Source organism: Chlorocebus sabaeus, chromosome 5 (genome assembly GCF_047675955.1).
Source record: "Chlorocebus sabaeus isolate Y175 chromosome 5, mChlSab1.0.hap1, whole genome shotgun sequence".
NCBI lineage: Eukaryota > Metazoa > Chordata > Mammalia > Primates > Cercopithecidae > Chlorocebus > Chlorocebus sabaeus.
The window spans coordinates 4403156-4417909 of NC_132908.1; the positions used below are offsets into that span (position 1 = coordinate 4403156).

Consider the following 14754-nt stretch of genomic DNA (forward strand, 5'->3'; position numbering starts at 1 on the left):
AGGCCTGGCCTCATCAGGACACACCTCTCCACAAAGTCTCATAAGTAAAAGGCACACCCCCACCCAAGGGGAGGCAGAGGAGCACTTTTCTGAAACTAAGATCTGCCAGGTCCACACATTTTCTCTGTTGTTGTCAAACCACCGCTCAGCACTCCTTCCTGCCCTCAATGACAGAACACCCACGTTTCCCAATCCACCCACCCATAGCACCCTGGAAACCACCTCCACCACCTGAAGTTTCTATATCAATGTTCACCTGCCATGGTTAGAGCATCAGTCCCACCCTATTATTTCTCCCTCCTGATTCGTGTTTACTGTATAAACACAGTGACTGGAAATATCTGTGAAAAGACCAGATCACCTGTTCTCCCACCTCCGTAACATAAACTGTTTTAAGTTCTCCCTACAGTCTGTAGTTCCATGCCTATCTCTTTATGTTGTTGGACTAGGGCCCACCCAGGAACAAGAACTAGGACCCCTCAAGGATTCTCCAGACCCCTCCAAGCAGTACTTAACTGCACTCAGAGCCGCCAGCTGTCTTTTTTTTTTTTTTTTTTTTTCCGAGACAGAGTCTCACTCTGTCGCCCAGGCTGGAGTGCAGTGGCCGGATCTCAGCTCACTGCAAGCTCCGCCTCCCAGGTTCACGCCATTCTCCTGCCTCAGCCTCCCGAGTAGCTGGGACTACAGGCGCCCACCACTTCGGCCGGCTAATTTTTTGTATTTTTTAGTGGAGACGGGGTTTCACCGTGTTAGCCGGGATGGTCTCGATCTCCTGACCTCGTGATCCGCCCGTCTCGGCCTCCCAAAGTGCTGGGATTACAGGCTTGAGCCACCGCGCCCGGCCCTACCGCCAGCTGTCTTAATGCAAACCTAGGTACCTCCTCCTAACTTTTCTTTATTTTTTTTCTTTTTTGAGACAGCGTCTCACCCTGTTGCCCAGGCTGGTGTGTAGTGGTACGATCTCGGCTCACTGCAACCTCCGCTTCCTGGGCTCAAGAGATCCTCCAGATCCTCCAACCTCAGCCTCCCAAGTAGCTGGGACCACTGGAGTGAGCTACCATGCCTGGCTAATTTTTTTTTTTTTTTTAACTTGTTGTACAGAGGGGTTTCACCACATTGCCCAGGCTGGTCTCAAACTCCTGAGCTCAAAGCAGTCCACCCACCTCAGCCTGCCAAAGTACTGGGAGTCACAGTGTCCAGCCCCTCCCCCTACATTTTCAATGGCTCCCCACTGCATTCAGAATAAAACTCAACTTCTTCCGGTGGCCCTCAGGTTCTGCAGGACCACTCTGGACTCATCCGTCACCATGCTGCTCTGGCCATCCCCTCCATCCACTCATGTTCACTTTCCATTTCTCCACCAGGCTTTCTCAATTCTCACCCTTCTGGCCTCAGCTGAAATGCTACCTCCTCCAAACAGCCTTTCCTGACCACCCTACTGAGACTGGCCCCTCCATTCTCCATCCCAGCCCCTTATGTGTGCTCTTCGATGTCCTTATGAAAACCTCCAATGCTCTTGTCTGTTGGCTTGCTGTCTCCCTCATGAGGCTACAAGTGCCACAGGGGAAGGAAAATGCCATTGTGTTCACCGCGATGTCTCCAGCAGCTTAGCACAGCATAAAGTGGGAGCAGAGGAAATATAGTCCAGACCACAAAAAAGGAGCCTTACCCAGACTGCCCTGACTTGCTCTGGGACCCTGATGGGGTCACTTGAGGTCAATTCCTAGGCCCAGGTATCGCAGGACACTCCCAGGCCTTACAAACAACATGGAAAGCGGGAGAGCAGAGCTGACATCCTCCAAGGCACACCTCTCATCAGTCCTCCTGCCCTTTCAGGGGTCCGAAGGGTCTCCCGGCACCTGCCTCAGCAATTCTTTGGGGCTCCACCTGCTCACGCTTCCCCAGGCCCCACCCAGCCGTGGCAGCATCACCGAGATAAGGCAAGAGCTTGCGCCAGCAGCGAGAGGAGGAAGCACCGGCGGAAACCCGAAGGAGGGGCGCGTGCGGCCGAGGGGCTCCCTCCCCACCACTGACACACTCGGGCTCGCCGGGGCCAGAGGAGAGAGGCGCATCTCCCCACAGCCCAGCCCGGGGCAGGGGCGACCGGGAGCGGCAGGGAGGAGGAGCCAGGCGCCGGCAGCGCCCCGAGCCCCGGCTCTCGGCGAGGCCGACCGGAAGCTAGAGGCGGCCTCGCAGGCCTGGGCCCCGACTAGGAGGGCTGCGCCGCCTCGGGGGTCCCGGGGCGAGGTGGGTGAGGCAGGCAGACCGCCAGGGTCACCGAGCGCCAGAGGGAGTCACGGGAGCGCTGGACTCTGCCCTCCGGAGGCGACGAAACGGCCCGGACGCCGGGTCCAGGGCCTGAAGGGGGTTCCCTGGGGATGGAGGGCTCGGGGGTCCAGGCGGCCCTCAGGGGGCCCCGTGTGGGGTCCGGGCAGGGGGAGGGGCAGCCGGCCGGGTCCCGAGGCGACAGCGCCCGGTCCTCGGGCCGGACTCACCTCGCGGCGGGGCGGCCGAGCCTCCGTGTGCCGGAACTTGGACACCCTGAAGCGGTTCATGGCGACCGGGACGGCGGCGGACGCGGCTTCGAGGACCCCGGGGGTCGAGTCTCAGATGCACGCCGAGCAACCGCGACTCCCGCTGCCTGGGCCCTACCCGGGACCCAATGCCGCGGTCACGCCCCCGGCACGCCCCACTGCCAATCGCAGCCGCCTCCGGGCGGCTCGGCCACGCCCCCGACCTCTCTCGTTTCGCTCGCTCACCGCCGGTCCCGCCCCCCGAGGCCACGCCCTGATATCGAGGGGACGGACAGGCGCGGGTGGGAGGTCACGTGGGGCGCAGCTGTCCGCCCCCGTACAGTGTGGTGCTTGCTTGCGTGGGGTCTGGGTTGCAGCATCCGCGATTTTGTGTGCAGGATTTGCTGTGGAGTATTTGCGGTGTACCTAGCACGCCTTCCAGCACTATCTACCTCTTCCTGTAGAGAGGGAGAAATTAGCTCCATTTCGAGACAGGAAACCCTCCGCTAAAGGAGAATGTAAGCTGTTGGTCCCCAACTCACACCAACGGTAAGAGGCAGAGGGGGAACAGGGGCCTAGGTAGACCAGCAAATCCCTGTCCGCCAGGCCTACTCAAAAGCCTCTGCATCGGGCCAGGCGCGGTGGCTCACGTCTGTAATCCTGGACTTTGGGAGACTGAAGCAGGAGGATCCCTTGAGTCCAAGAGGTCGAGGCTGCAGTGATCTGTGATCGTGCCACTGCACTCCAGCCAGGTGGACAGAAAGAGACCCTGTCTCTAAAAATAATCATAATAATAACTTTTAATTTTTATTTATTATTTATTTATTTGACACGGAGTTCCTGTCAGCCAGGCTGGAGTGCAGTGGCGCAATCTCGGCTCACTGCAACTTCCGCCTCGTGGGTTCAAGCAATTCTCTTGCCTCAGCCTCCCGAGTAGCTGGGATTACAGGTGCACGCCACCACACCCGGCTATTTTTTTTGTTTTTTGAGATGGAGTCTCTGTGTTGCCCAGGCTGGAGTACAATGGCACAATCTTGGCTCACTGCAAACTCTGCCTCCTGGGTTCAAGCAGATTTCCTGCCTCAGTCTTCTGAATAGCTGGGATTACAAGTGCCTGCCACCGTGCCTGGCTAATTTTTGTAGTTTTAGTAAGAGACGGGGTTTTACCATGTCGGTCAGGCTGCTCTCTAACTCCTGACCTCGTGATTCTCCCTCAGCCTTCCGAAATGCTGGGATTACAGGTATGCGCCAAGGCACCCAGCCATTTTTTTTGTATTTTTAGTAAAGACAGGATTTCACCATGTTGGCCAGGCTGCTCTCTCAAACTCCTGACCTCAGGTGATCCACCTGCCTTAGCCTCCCAAAGTGCTGGGATTACAGGCGTGACTACAGCGCCCAGCCAAAAAAAATGTTTTCAATGTGCATTTTAATGAATAGTTCAGGGACAGATAACTAGATCTAAGGAGCTTGTTGGCATTGAAGCCGGCCTCATTTATCCCTCTCCCACAGAAACTCTGATTTGTTGAAATCATTGATTTCCCAGAAGATTGACAGCAGGTTGGAAACTTCTTTCTTTGGCATCACAGTGAAAAATTGGGACGCATCATGAGCCTCTTCCAGGCTTTTCTGCCGGGTTTTTTCCCTCTTCTTCATCACTAGGCCCCTTTTCTTTCTGCTAATGTTACTTCCTTCAGTTGTACAAATTGTTTTTGAGTTTTCCAGAATGAGGGCCTCATTACAATGAACTCTCAAATTCTTGTTTGTTATTAATTATTCTTGAAAACAGGACTTGTGAAATCCAAATCACTAATGCCAGGCAGCAGGCTAACCAGCCATCACTGTTTTGCTGGAATTTGACCTGCCATTTGATGGACAGCCATTCAGGGTAGAGAGGTGTCTTCCAGTACCCTTAAGACAAACAGTGGAGTTGTCTGCATTACTAGGAGTATAAAGAAACAAAGTTGGTTATTCACAGGTTTGTGGGACTAGGAGGAATATCGGAGGCCCTCCAGTTCAACTTTGCAATTCACAAAGTAATTTATTCTGCTTAAGTTTGTGGCAGCCGGAATACTCTGAACTCTTATGGAATCACTCTCTTCAGCCAGAAAGGGTCTGAGAACATGTGAGACGAGTGGTCACTCTCTAGACTCCAGTCATTATTTTTTATTTTCTTGAGACGAAGTTTCGCTCTTGTTGCCCAGGCTGGAGTGCAATGGCGGCATTCTCGGCTCACCGCAACCTCCGCCTCCCGGGTTCAAGCAATTCTCCTGCCTCAGCCTCCCAAGTACCTGGGATTACAGGCACGGGCCACCACGCCTGGCTAATTTTTATATTTTTAGTAGAAACGGGGTTTCACCAGCCGGGCGTGTTGGCTCACACGTGTAATCCCAGCACTTTGGGAGGCTGAGGCAGGCGGATCATGAGGTCAGGAGATCAAGACCATCCTGGTCAACATGATGAAACCCCCATCTCTACAAAAAAAAAAAAAATTAGCGGAGCGTGGTGGCACGCACCTGTAGTCCCAGCTACTCAGGAGGTTGAGGCCGGGAAATCACTTGAATCCAGGAGGCGGAGGTTGCAGTGAGCCAAGATCGCGCCATTATACTCCAGCCTGGTGACAGAACAAGACTCCATCTCAAAAAAAAAAAAAAAGAAAAACAAAAAAATCCAAAAACGGGGTTACACCTTGTTGGCCAAGCTGGTCTTGAACTCCTGCCTGGCCTCCCAAAGTGATCCAACCGCCCGCATGGGCCTCCCAAAGTGCTGGGATTACAGGCATGAGCCACTGCGCCTAGCCCATTTTCTTTTTATTTTTGTAGAGATGCAGTCTCACTATGTTGCCCAGGCTGGTCTCCAACTCCTGGGCTCAAGTGATCCTCCTGCCTTGGTCTCTCAAAGTACTAGGATTAAAGGTGTAAGCCACTGTGCCCAGCCTTTTTTACCTTTAAAACAGAGATTCTTGCATTTTTCTTTTTTTTCTGAGACAAGGTCTCACTCCGTTGCCCTGATTGTACTGCAGCAGTGCAATCTTGACTCACTGCAACCTCTGTCTCCTGGGCTCAGGTGATCGAACCTCCCATCTCAGTCTCCTGGATTACAGGTGCAAGCCAACACTCCCACCTAATTTTTTATTTTTCAATTTTTAAAAATGTTTTGTCGAGATGAGGTCTCATTCTATTGCTCAGGCTGGTCTCAAGCAATCCTCCCAACTTGGCCTGCCAAAGTGTGGGGATTACAGGCATGAGCCAATGAACCCAGCTGATTCTTGCATTTCTAAAGTTTGAAAAGCAATGCTTACATTTTTTCTTAGTTTGGGCAGAAGCACATTTACTGTGAGCCAAAGTCACTTGTGGTTTATTGAAAAGGTTTTTCGTTTGTTTGAGACAGAGTCTCACTCTGTTGCCCAGGCTGGAGTGCAGTGGTGTGATCTCCGCTCACTGCAACCTCCACCTCCTGAGTTCAAGCGATTCTCCTACCTCAGCCTCCTGAGTAGCTGGGATTACAAGTGTGCACCACTAGTCCTAAGTTTTCTATTTTTAGTAGAGATGGGGTTTTGCCATGTTTACCAGGCTGGTCTCAAAATCCTGACCTCAAGTGATCCACTGTTTCAGCCTTCCAAAGTGCTAGGATTACAGGCCTAAGCCACTGTGCCCAGTCCAAAAAGGTTTTTAGCAAATCATCAGGTTGGCCAGGTGCAGTGGCTCATGCCTGTAATCCCAGCACTTTGGGAGTCCGAGGCAGGTGGATCAAGAGGTCAGGAGTTCTATACCAGCCTGGCCAAGATGGAGAAACCCTGTCTCTCCTAAAAATACAAAAATTAGCTGGGCGTGGTGGTTGGTGCTTGTAATCCCAGCTACTTGGGAGGTTGAGGCAGAGAACTGCTTGAACCCAGGAGGCGGAGGTTGCAGCGAGTTGAGATCGCGCCATTGCTCTCCAGCTTGGGCCACAGGGCAAGACTCTGTCTCAAAACAAAACAAAACAAACAAAAAAAGAAAACAAAGAAAATCATCAGGTGACTGGGCATGGTGGCTCACGCCTGTAATCCCAGTACTTTGGGAGGCCGAGGTGGGTGGATCACCTGAGGTCAGGAGTTCAAGACCAGCCTAGCCACCATGGTGAAACCCCGTCTCTACTAAAAATACAAAAATTAGCCAGGCGCAGTGGCAGGCGCCTGTAATTCCAGCTACTCGGGAGGCTGAGGTAGGAGAATCACTTGAACCCGGGAGGCGGAGGTTGCAATGAGCCGAGATCACTCCATTGCACTCCAGCCTGGGGATAAAAGCGAGACTTCGTCTCAAAAAAATATAAAGTAAAACGAAAATCATCAGGACAGTGGTCCCACTGGATCCCAGGTGACCGAGGCACAGCTCATCCCCTTTCACAGGGAACTGCACCTGCTACAGACATCACAGACCAGAACATCTGGACCACACATTCCTCACCCGCTTGGAATTGTCCTATACTCTCTGTGAAGTATCCGTGAAGTAAAGAAAATGCTACACTTAGAGATATCATGCCCCTGAAGAGCTGGGCTGAAGCTCTTCTGCCCTCTGTAGAAGAGCTGTGAGCTCACATGGGAGAGTTGCAGCCATTGGCAACCATGAATTTGGTCAGTTCCATTATACTTCAAATAATCAGTGGTTGCAGCAAGAAATCACGGAGACCCTCTTGTCTCCCGCTGCCTTCAGCCCAGCACTGTGGAGGAGCACCATTAAACTCCTTCCCAGCTCTCACAGACACACCCACAGCTCAGGAGTTGGGGAACAGGCTCAGTAGAATTGCTGGTCTAGTGAAATGAAGTGTGGAGGGGGAAACACTTACGACTTTGTGTGCCCTTTGCAAGTAACATTTATGTCTCCTTTCTGGTTTTTTTTTTTTTTTTGAGACAGAGTCTGTCGCCAAGGCTGGAGTACAGTGGCGCGATCTCAGCTCACTGCAACCTCTGTCTCCTGGATTCAAACGATTCTCCTGCCTCAGCCTCCTGAGTAGCTAGGATTACAGGCACATACCACCCTACCCAGCTAATTTTTGTATTTTTAGTAGATACGGGATTTCGCCATGTTGCCCAGGCTGGTCTCAAACTCCTGAGCTCAGGCTATCTGCCCACCTCGGCCTCCCAAAGTGCTAGGATTACAAGCGTGAGCCACTGCGCCCGGCCTGTTTCTCCTTAAAGCTCACATTTTTTAGCTTATGCCTGGAGAACATGTGGTCATATTCTGACTAGCACTGTGGATAGGTGTAGCTTGTGGCTCCTGCAGTCTTTGGCAATAAGCCTGGGATGGATCCATTTGTGTCTAGTCGAAGCAGAAGTCCTTGAAAGGCAGGGCAGCAGTTTGTACCCGTGGTAGTAATAAATGCTTGCCCTGCCTCTCTTTTGTTGTGAAAAGCAAATGAAAACAAGCATGAGAAAGTACTTCAGAAACTCTCAAGAGCCATATGCTTGATAGATACTGATCACAATGACAATTGATAGGCATGTGATTTAAAGGAAAAGAAACACGGTTTTATTGTGAGAAGACCTGGGATTGGGTCTTGATTCACTCACTTACTAGCTATGTGGCCTTGGACAAGTCTTTTCATCTTGCAGAGCCTATGTTATTATTTTTTTCCTTTGTAGGGGGTGTGTCCGTTTGTGAAAACGGGAATAGTCCTCCCCCTACCTACCTCATAGGGTTGTGCTCATATCAAAATAGAAAGCAAAGCCAGGGAACAGTGGCTCACACCTGTAATCTCAGCACTTTGGGAGGCTGAGGTGGGCAGATCACTTGAGGTCAAGAGTTCGAGACCAGCCTGGCCAACATGGCAAAACCCCATCTGTACCAAAAATACAAAATTAGCTGGGCGTGGTGGCGCATGCCTGCAATCCCAGCTACTCAGGAGGCTGACGCAGGAGAATGGCTTGAACTTGGGAGGTGGAGGTTGTGGTGAGTTGAGATCGCACCATTGCACTCCAGCCTGGACAAGAGCAAAACATTGGCTTAAAAAATAATAATAATAAAGTCTAGCACCAAAAAGAGACCAGGCATAGGCCTGGGCTGCTCTCAGCTGGGAGTCTTTCCCATGTTTTTCTTTCTTCTGTGTGGCAGGTCCCAAGGACTTTGTCCTTTCCTTTGGTAATTACCATCATCCACTCCACTCCACTCCTTAAGAGTTCTCTGCTTCATAACAGAAAATACTGGTTCCCCGACAATCAGCCTTCCTGCTATCCCTGAAAACAAGAACACACACACCCTTTCGACGTGGAGGATTTTTACCGTTCATCACTATGGGGAAATAGATGGGGGATAAACAAAAATTTAAAAAAAAAAAAGGGGAAGTTACAAAGGTGACAGTTTTCATATTACTGAGCTCTCCTCCAGTTCCTCACTCACTCTGAGATAGTAAATGAAAGGCCTTTTGGCTCTTATTCTCAGCTTCTATTCTTGAAAGTTGTTCTTCTCAACCAGTAACATTCCCCCAACCCCCATTTCCCCTAAGTTTTGGGCTCCCTGTGAGTAAGTAACTGTGTCTGAGTTCTTAGTATTCTCAGTGCTTAGTGGAGCCTGGCACATGGGGCTAACGCAGACTGAGCACTGGCTATGCATCAAGTACTATAGGATGCCTTTACATGATTTCACTCAGATCACCCTTTGAGGTCATTACTATATTTTGTTTTGTTTTGAGACAGAGTCTTGCTGTGTTGTGCAGGCTGGAATGCAGTGGTGTGATCTCGGCTCACCGCAACCTCCACCTCCCAGGTTCAAGTGATTCTCCTGCCTCAGTCTCCCCAGTAACTGGGACTACAGGTGCATGCCACCACACTTGGTTAATATCTTTTCTTTTTTTGAGAAGGAGTCTCACTCTGTTGCCCAGGCTGTAGTGCAGTGGTGCAATCTCAGCTTACTGCAGCCTCTGCCTCCTGGGTTCAAATGATTCTCGTGGCTCAGCCTCCCAAGTAGCTGGGATTATAGGCACGTGCTGCTGTGCCTGGTTCATTTTTGTATTTTTGTTTCTTGTTTTTTTTTTTTTTTGGAGACAGAGTCTCATTCTGTCACCCAGGCTGAAGTGCAGTGGCACAATCTAGGCTTACTGCAACCTCCACCTCCCAGGGTCAGGTGATTCTCCTGCCTCAGCCTCCTGAGTAGCTGGTATTACAGGTGCACACCATCACACCGAGCTAATTTTTTGTGTATTTTTAGTAGAGACAGGGTTTCACTATGTTGGCCAGACTGGTCTCGAACTCCTGACCTTGTGATCTGCCCACCTTGGCCTCCCAAAGTGCTGGGATTACAGGCGTGAGCCACCATGCCTGGCCTCATTTTTGTATTTTCGTAGTGACAGGGTTTCACCAAGTGGCCCAGGCTGGTCTTGAACTCCTGACCTCAGGTGATCCACCTGCCTCAGCCTCCCAAAGTGCTAGGATTACTGGCATGAGCCACTTTGCCTGGCAATTTTTGTACTTTTTAGGAGAGACGGGGTTTCACCGTGTTGGCCAGGCTGGTCTTGAATCTCAGGTGATCCTCCCGCCTCGGCTTCCCAAAGTGCTGGGATTACAGGCGTGAGCCACCACACTGGGCCGAGGTCGTTACTATTAAGTCCTCGCTTATTTATTTGAGATATGGTCTTCATTTGTCACCCAGGCTGGAGTACGGTGGCACAATCATGGCCCATTGCAACCTCAGCCTCCCAGGCTCAAGCAATCCTCCCACCTCAGCCTCTCAAAGTGCTGGGATTACAGGTGTGAGCCACCGTGCCTGGCCTATGTCCCCATTCTACAGAAAAGGAAACAGAGGAACAGAGTGAAGTTGCCCAAGGACACACAGATGGTAAGTGGCACAGCTAGAATTCAATCCCAGGCAGTCTGATTCCAGAGCTATACTTTTTTTTTGAGAAAGTGTCTTGCTCTGTTGCTCAGACAGCAATGCAGTGGCACTATCATAGCTCACTTGAACTCCTGGACTCAAGTGGTCCTCCCACCTCGGTCTCCCAAATAATTGGGACCACAAGCATGTGTCACCATGCCTGGCCAATTAAAAAAATTTTTTTTGTAAAGACGAGGTCTTGCTATGTTGCCAAGGCTGGTCTTGAACTTCTGGGCCCAAGTGATCCTCCCGCCTCAGCCTCCCAAGGTGCAGGGCTTTACAGGCATGAGCCACCATGCCTAGCACAGAACCCATACTCTTTTTCTTTATTGTTAAGACGGAGTCTCACCCTGTCGCCCAGGCTGGAGTGCAGTGGCACAATCTCAGCTCACTGCAACCTCCACCTCCCGGGTTCAAGCAATTTTCCTGCCTCAGCCTCCCAAGTAGCTGGGATTACAGGCACCTGCCACCACACTCAGCTAATTTTTGTATTTTTAGTAGAGACAGGGTTTCACCGTGTTGGCCAGGCTGGTCTCAAACTCCTGACCTCAGGTGATGCACCCGCCTTGGTCTCCCAGAGTGCTGGGATTGCCAGGTGTGAGCCATTGTGCCCGGCCCAGAACCCATACTCTTAATCACTATGCTGGTCATTTAAGTATTTGCTGAATGTATTAAAGAACTCTTTTGCTCATCTCCCAACACCCTTGTTCATCTCAGTCCTCTCCATTCCGTAGCCCAACTCTCTTCAACTATTACTTGCAATTTACGATAGCTTGGTCACTGTTCTTCAAAGGACTGGTGGTTTTTAATCTTCGAGTCTCAATGCCTGTGGAGAATTTGACAAAAGCTATGGGTATCTACCCAAATTAACATCCACGTACATAAAAATTTGGTGTAACAATGCTGGGAGTAGGGGGGAGGAGAAGTAGCACAGATTCCCAGGCTTTGGGGATGCGGGCGAAGATTTATGAGCACAGATTGTTTTAAACCCAACCAAGAATCCTCAGGTTTTCTTCCTATTGCTTGAGGTGGTGATGATGGTGGAAGTGTGAAAATTGGAAGTCCTTTGCAAGACTAACCAGGTCAGGTCTCCCTTCCTAGCCGCATCTTATCACATATATTTTTTTTTGAGATGGAGTTTTGCTCTTTCACCCAGGCTGGAGTGCAGTGGCGGGATCTTGGCTCCCCGCAACCTCCGCCTCTGGGTTCAAGAGATTCTCCTGCCTCAGCCTCCCGAGTACCTGGGATTACAGGTGTGTGCTACCATGCCTGGCTAATTTTTGTATTTTTAGTAGAGTCGGGGTTTCACCATGTTGGCCAGGTTGGTCTCACACTCCTGACCTCGTGATCCGCCCACCTGGGCCTCCCAAAGTGCTGGGATTACAGGTGTGAGTCACTGCGACCGGCCTCATCACATACTCTTAAATTTACGGCTTAAACACACTTTTTCATCGATGTCCAATTTGAATCTTACCTCTCAGAAGCCCTGACATCCCAAACTTCCTCTCCCCCATTTTAGAAATGGAATGACTCCTTCACTTTGTATGCCTGTAACAGTGCTTATTCCTATGACAGCATTTAACATTATTAGTTGGTAAGGAGCCTCTCTCGGGTCATTGTTTGCTCCTCCCGAGCAGAGATGGTGTATCATGCATCGTTGTATCCCCGATATTCTAGAACATGCATGACACACAGTAGGCGCTCACAAGTTTTGCTAATTTAGTTTTTGGGCAGCACGGCTCCCATTCTGAACCAGCAAGTTCACTGCAGGTTTGGAAAAGGCTAACATGCTTAAGGAGAGAGCTAAGGTAGCCGCGGTGGCTCTCGCCTGTAACCCCAGCACTTTGGGAGACCCAGGTGGGTGGATCACGAGGTCAGGAGTTCCAAGACCAGCCTGGCCAAGATGGTGAAACCCTCGTCTATACTAAAAATACAAAAAAATTAGCCGGGTGTGGTGGCACGCGCCTGTAATCCCAGCTACTCGGGAGACTGAGGCAGAGAACTGCTTGAACCCGGGAGACGGAGATTGCAGAGTCGAGATCGCGCCACTGCACTTCAGCCGCGACAGAGCGAGACTGTGCCCAAAGGAAAAAAAAAAGGAGAGAACTGAGTCTTGTTAGAGAAGGCGGGTGGGGAATCAGCCTAAGAGAAAGTGAGACTCCGGCCAGGCTTTGGGGGTGGCGGCGAAGATTTACTAGAAGCGCGCGGAGACCACATGACTAAAGCTCACGCAATTCGCCGTAAGTCTCAGGGTCAGCAGGAGGGAACCATGCACTGCACAGTGGGAGCGGCGCGACGGAGGGCCGCTTTGCATGCCGGGACTTGTAGTCTCGCCCTTAGCCAGAACCCTCGGACCAGTTACGTTCGGCTACATTCAACCAGGTTCTTACACCGATAACGTACACTCACTGATTGTCTAGCACAGAATAACGAGGTTCTGCAGGGCAAGTCTACCGAACAACACTCTTCAGAGCAAACCCCGTTTTGGCGATTGCTCCCCGGAAGGCGCGTTGGGTGCGGCTGCGCGTGCGCCGCGCGTGCGCCACGCATGCGCCTCTAACGCGCGCCCGCTGTTCCCGCGAGGCCCCCTAGAGCCGGGCGGCGCAGGCGCAGTGTCCCCCGGCCAAGATGGCGGCGCGGTGCTCCACACGCTGGTTGCTGGTGGCTGTGGGGACCCCGCGGCTGCCGGCTGCATTGGGGAGAGGGACTCGGCCACCCAGGGAGGGCGTTCTGAGGGCATGGCTGAGCCGCAAGCTGAGCGTCCCCGCCTTTGCGTCTTCCCTGACCTCTCGCGGCCCCAGAGCGCTGCTGACATTGAGACCTGGTGTCAGCCTCACAGGTGAGGGCAGGTTCCAATTCCCGAGTGGCGGTTTCAGGGCCTAGATAGGAGTGAGTCTCCTCGCTGTGACTGCGGCTGCGGGGGAAGTGGGGTGGAGGGTGTCTTCCGACCCGGATGCAAAATTGCCGGAGACACAGGCAGGCAGGAGACGGGGAGGCCTAAGAGGCTACTCAGCCGTCAGGGAAGGGAGAGAAGCGTGGAGCCTCCGGCGGCGGTGATGAAACGCCCCGTAGACCGTGAACCTTCACCTCTCTGTCAACATTTCTGGGGGCCGCTGCTCCCTCGTCCTCTTCCTTTCCCATCTCTCCACCTTCTAGCCCGTAGCGGAAGGGAAGAGCTAACTGCCATTCGGAGAGGCCTAGGTACTTTGTTACAAAAACCCTGCAAGATGCCTATCGTCATCCCCATTTTAGAGAATGGGAAACTGAGATTCAACAGAGGAATCGACCAGTCCAAGGTCATGAAGTTAGACGGGAAGAGTTGTCTCAAACCCATCTCAAACCCACAGCTGTCGTGTCTTAGCGTATGCTCTTTCTACCACGTGATGCTAATTCAAGGGCACAGTTGACAGTCTTTTTAGAAGTCCTTAGTTGGTGATTGTAATAATAACACAGTCAGACATTTATTGAGCACTTACTGTTGGCCAGGCATGGTTCCCCCCTTACATCACATTTCCACATGAGACGCACTGTTATTCCATTTTATAAAGATACCGAGGCTTAGATGTTAAACCACTTACAAATGTCACAAAGAGGTGGAGCCTTGATTTCATTGCCTGAGGTGATACTGAATTATACGTTAAGCTTTGAAGTGCTTAGCCATGTTTTCTTTTCTTTCTTTCTTTCTTTTTTTTTTTTTTTTTTGAGAGTCTTGCTCTGTTGCCCAGGCCGGAGTGCAGTGGCTGGATCTCAACTCACTGCAACCTCTGCCTCCTGGGTTCAAGAGATTCTCCTGCCTCAGCCTCCCAAGTAGCTGGGATTACAGGCACATGTCACCACGCCTGGCTAATTTTTGTTGTCTTTTATAGAGATGGTTTCTACATGTTGGCCAGGCTGGTCTCAAACTCCTGACCTCAGGTGATCCGCTCTCCCTTGGCTTCCCAAAGTGCTGGGTTTACAGGCGTGAACCACCGTGCCCTGCTTAACCATGTTTTCTTATGCTGTGTGTTTTGTGTTGTATATTGTATGTACCTGAATTGTGCTAGTTTCATGTCCTCCAGAATTTGTGCAAATGATATTTAAGCTATGTATAAATGTATAAAGATTAATAAAGGGCCCTGAGAAGAGAATTTATACCAAGTAACTTCCTATTGCAATCCAGTTTGTAATACTTACAGAGTAGACAGTTGTTAAAGTATCAGTAATTGTGGTTACTTCATGCAATGTAAAGAAAAGAGACTGGGCTTCAGGGGTGAACTTTCCCAGTGTGTGTGAGTAGGGTGTATTGTTTAATCCCTTTGAGCCTCTCTTTGAAAATTCATTCATTCACAGGTATTAATTGAGGCCAGGTGTATGCCAGCCACTGTTCTGGGCGCTGAGGAGATGGCAGAGAACAAAGAGAT

At 51.1% G+C, this 14754-nt stretch overlaps 2 protein-coding genes across 7 annotated transcripts in view; one reads left to right on the plus strand and one right to left on the minus strand.

Moving 5' to 3' along the window:
- The window catches only part of CORO7 (coronin 7), a 68654-nt gene extending 65985 nt beyond the window's left edge, over positions 1–2669 (minus strand). Inside the window, exon 1 of the mRNA XM_007984243.3 lies at positions 2496–2669. Coding sequence (XP_007982434.2) covers positions 2496–2555 — 60 coding nt within the window. The 5' untranslated portion in view covers positions 2556–2669. The remainder of the gene's footprint in view (positions 1–2495) is intronic.
- Positions 2670–12952: 10283 nt separating this feature from the next.
- The window catches only part of DNAJA3 (DnaJ heat shock protein family (Hsp40) member A3), a 52005-nt gene continuing 50203 nt past the window's right edge, over positions 12953–14754 (plus strand). For 5 of the 6 annotated variants that reach the window (XM_037989898.2, XM_073015131.1, XM_037989897.2 and 2 more), the window contains exon 1: positions 12953–13193. In XM_037989898.2, the coding sequence (XP_037845826.1) occupies positions 12983–13193 (211 nt within the window). In that variant the 5' untranslated portion in view covers positions 12953–12982. The remainder of the gene's footprint in view (positions 13194–14754) is intronic. The other variant, XM_037989900.2, reaches the window with a different exon arrangement.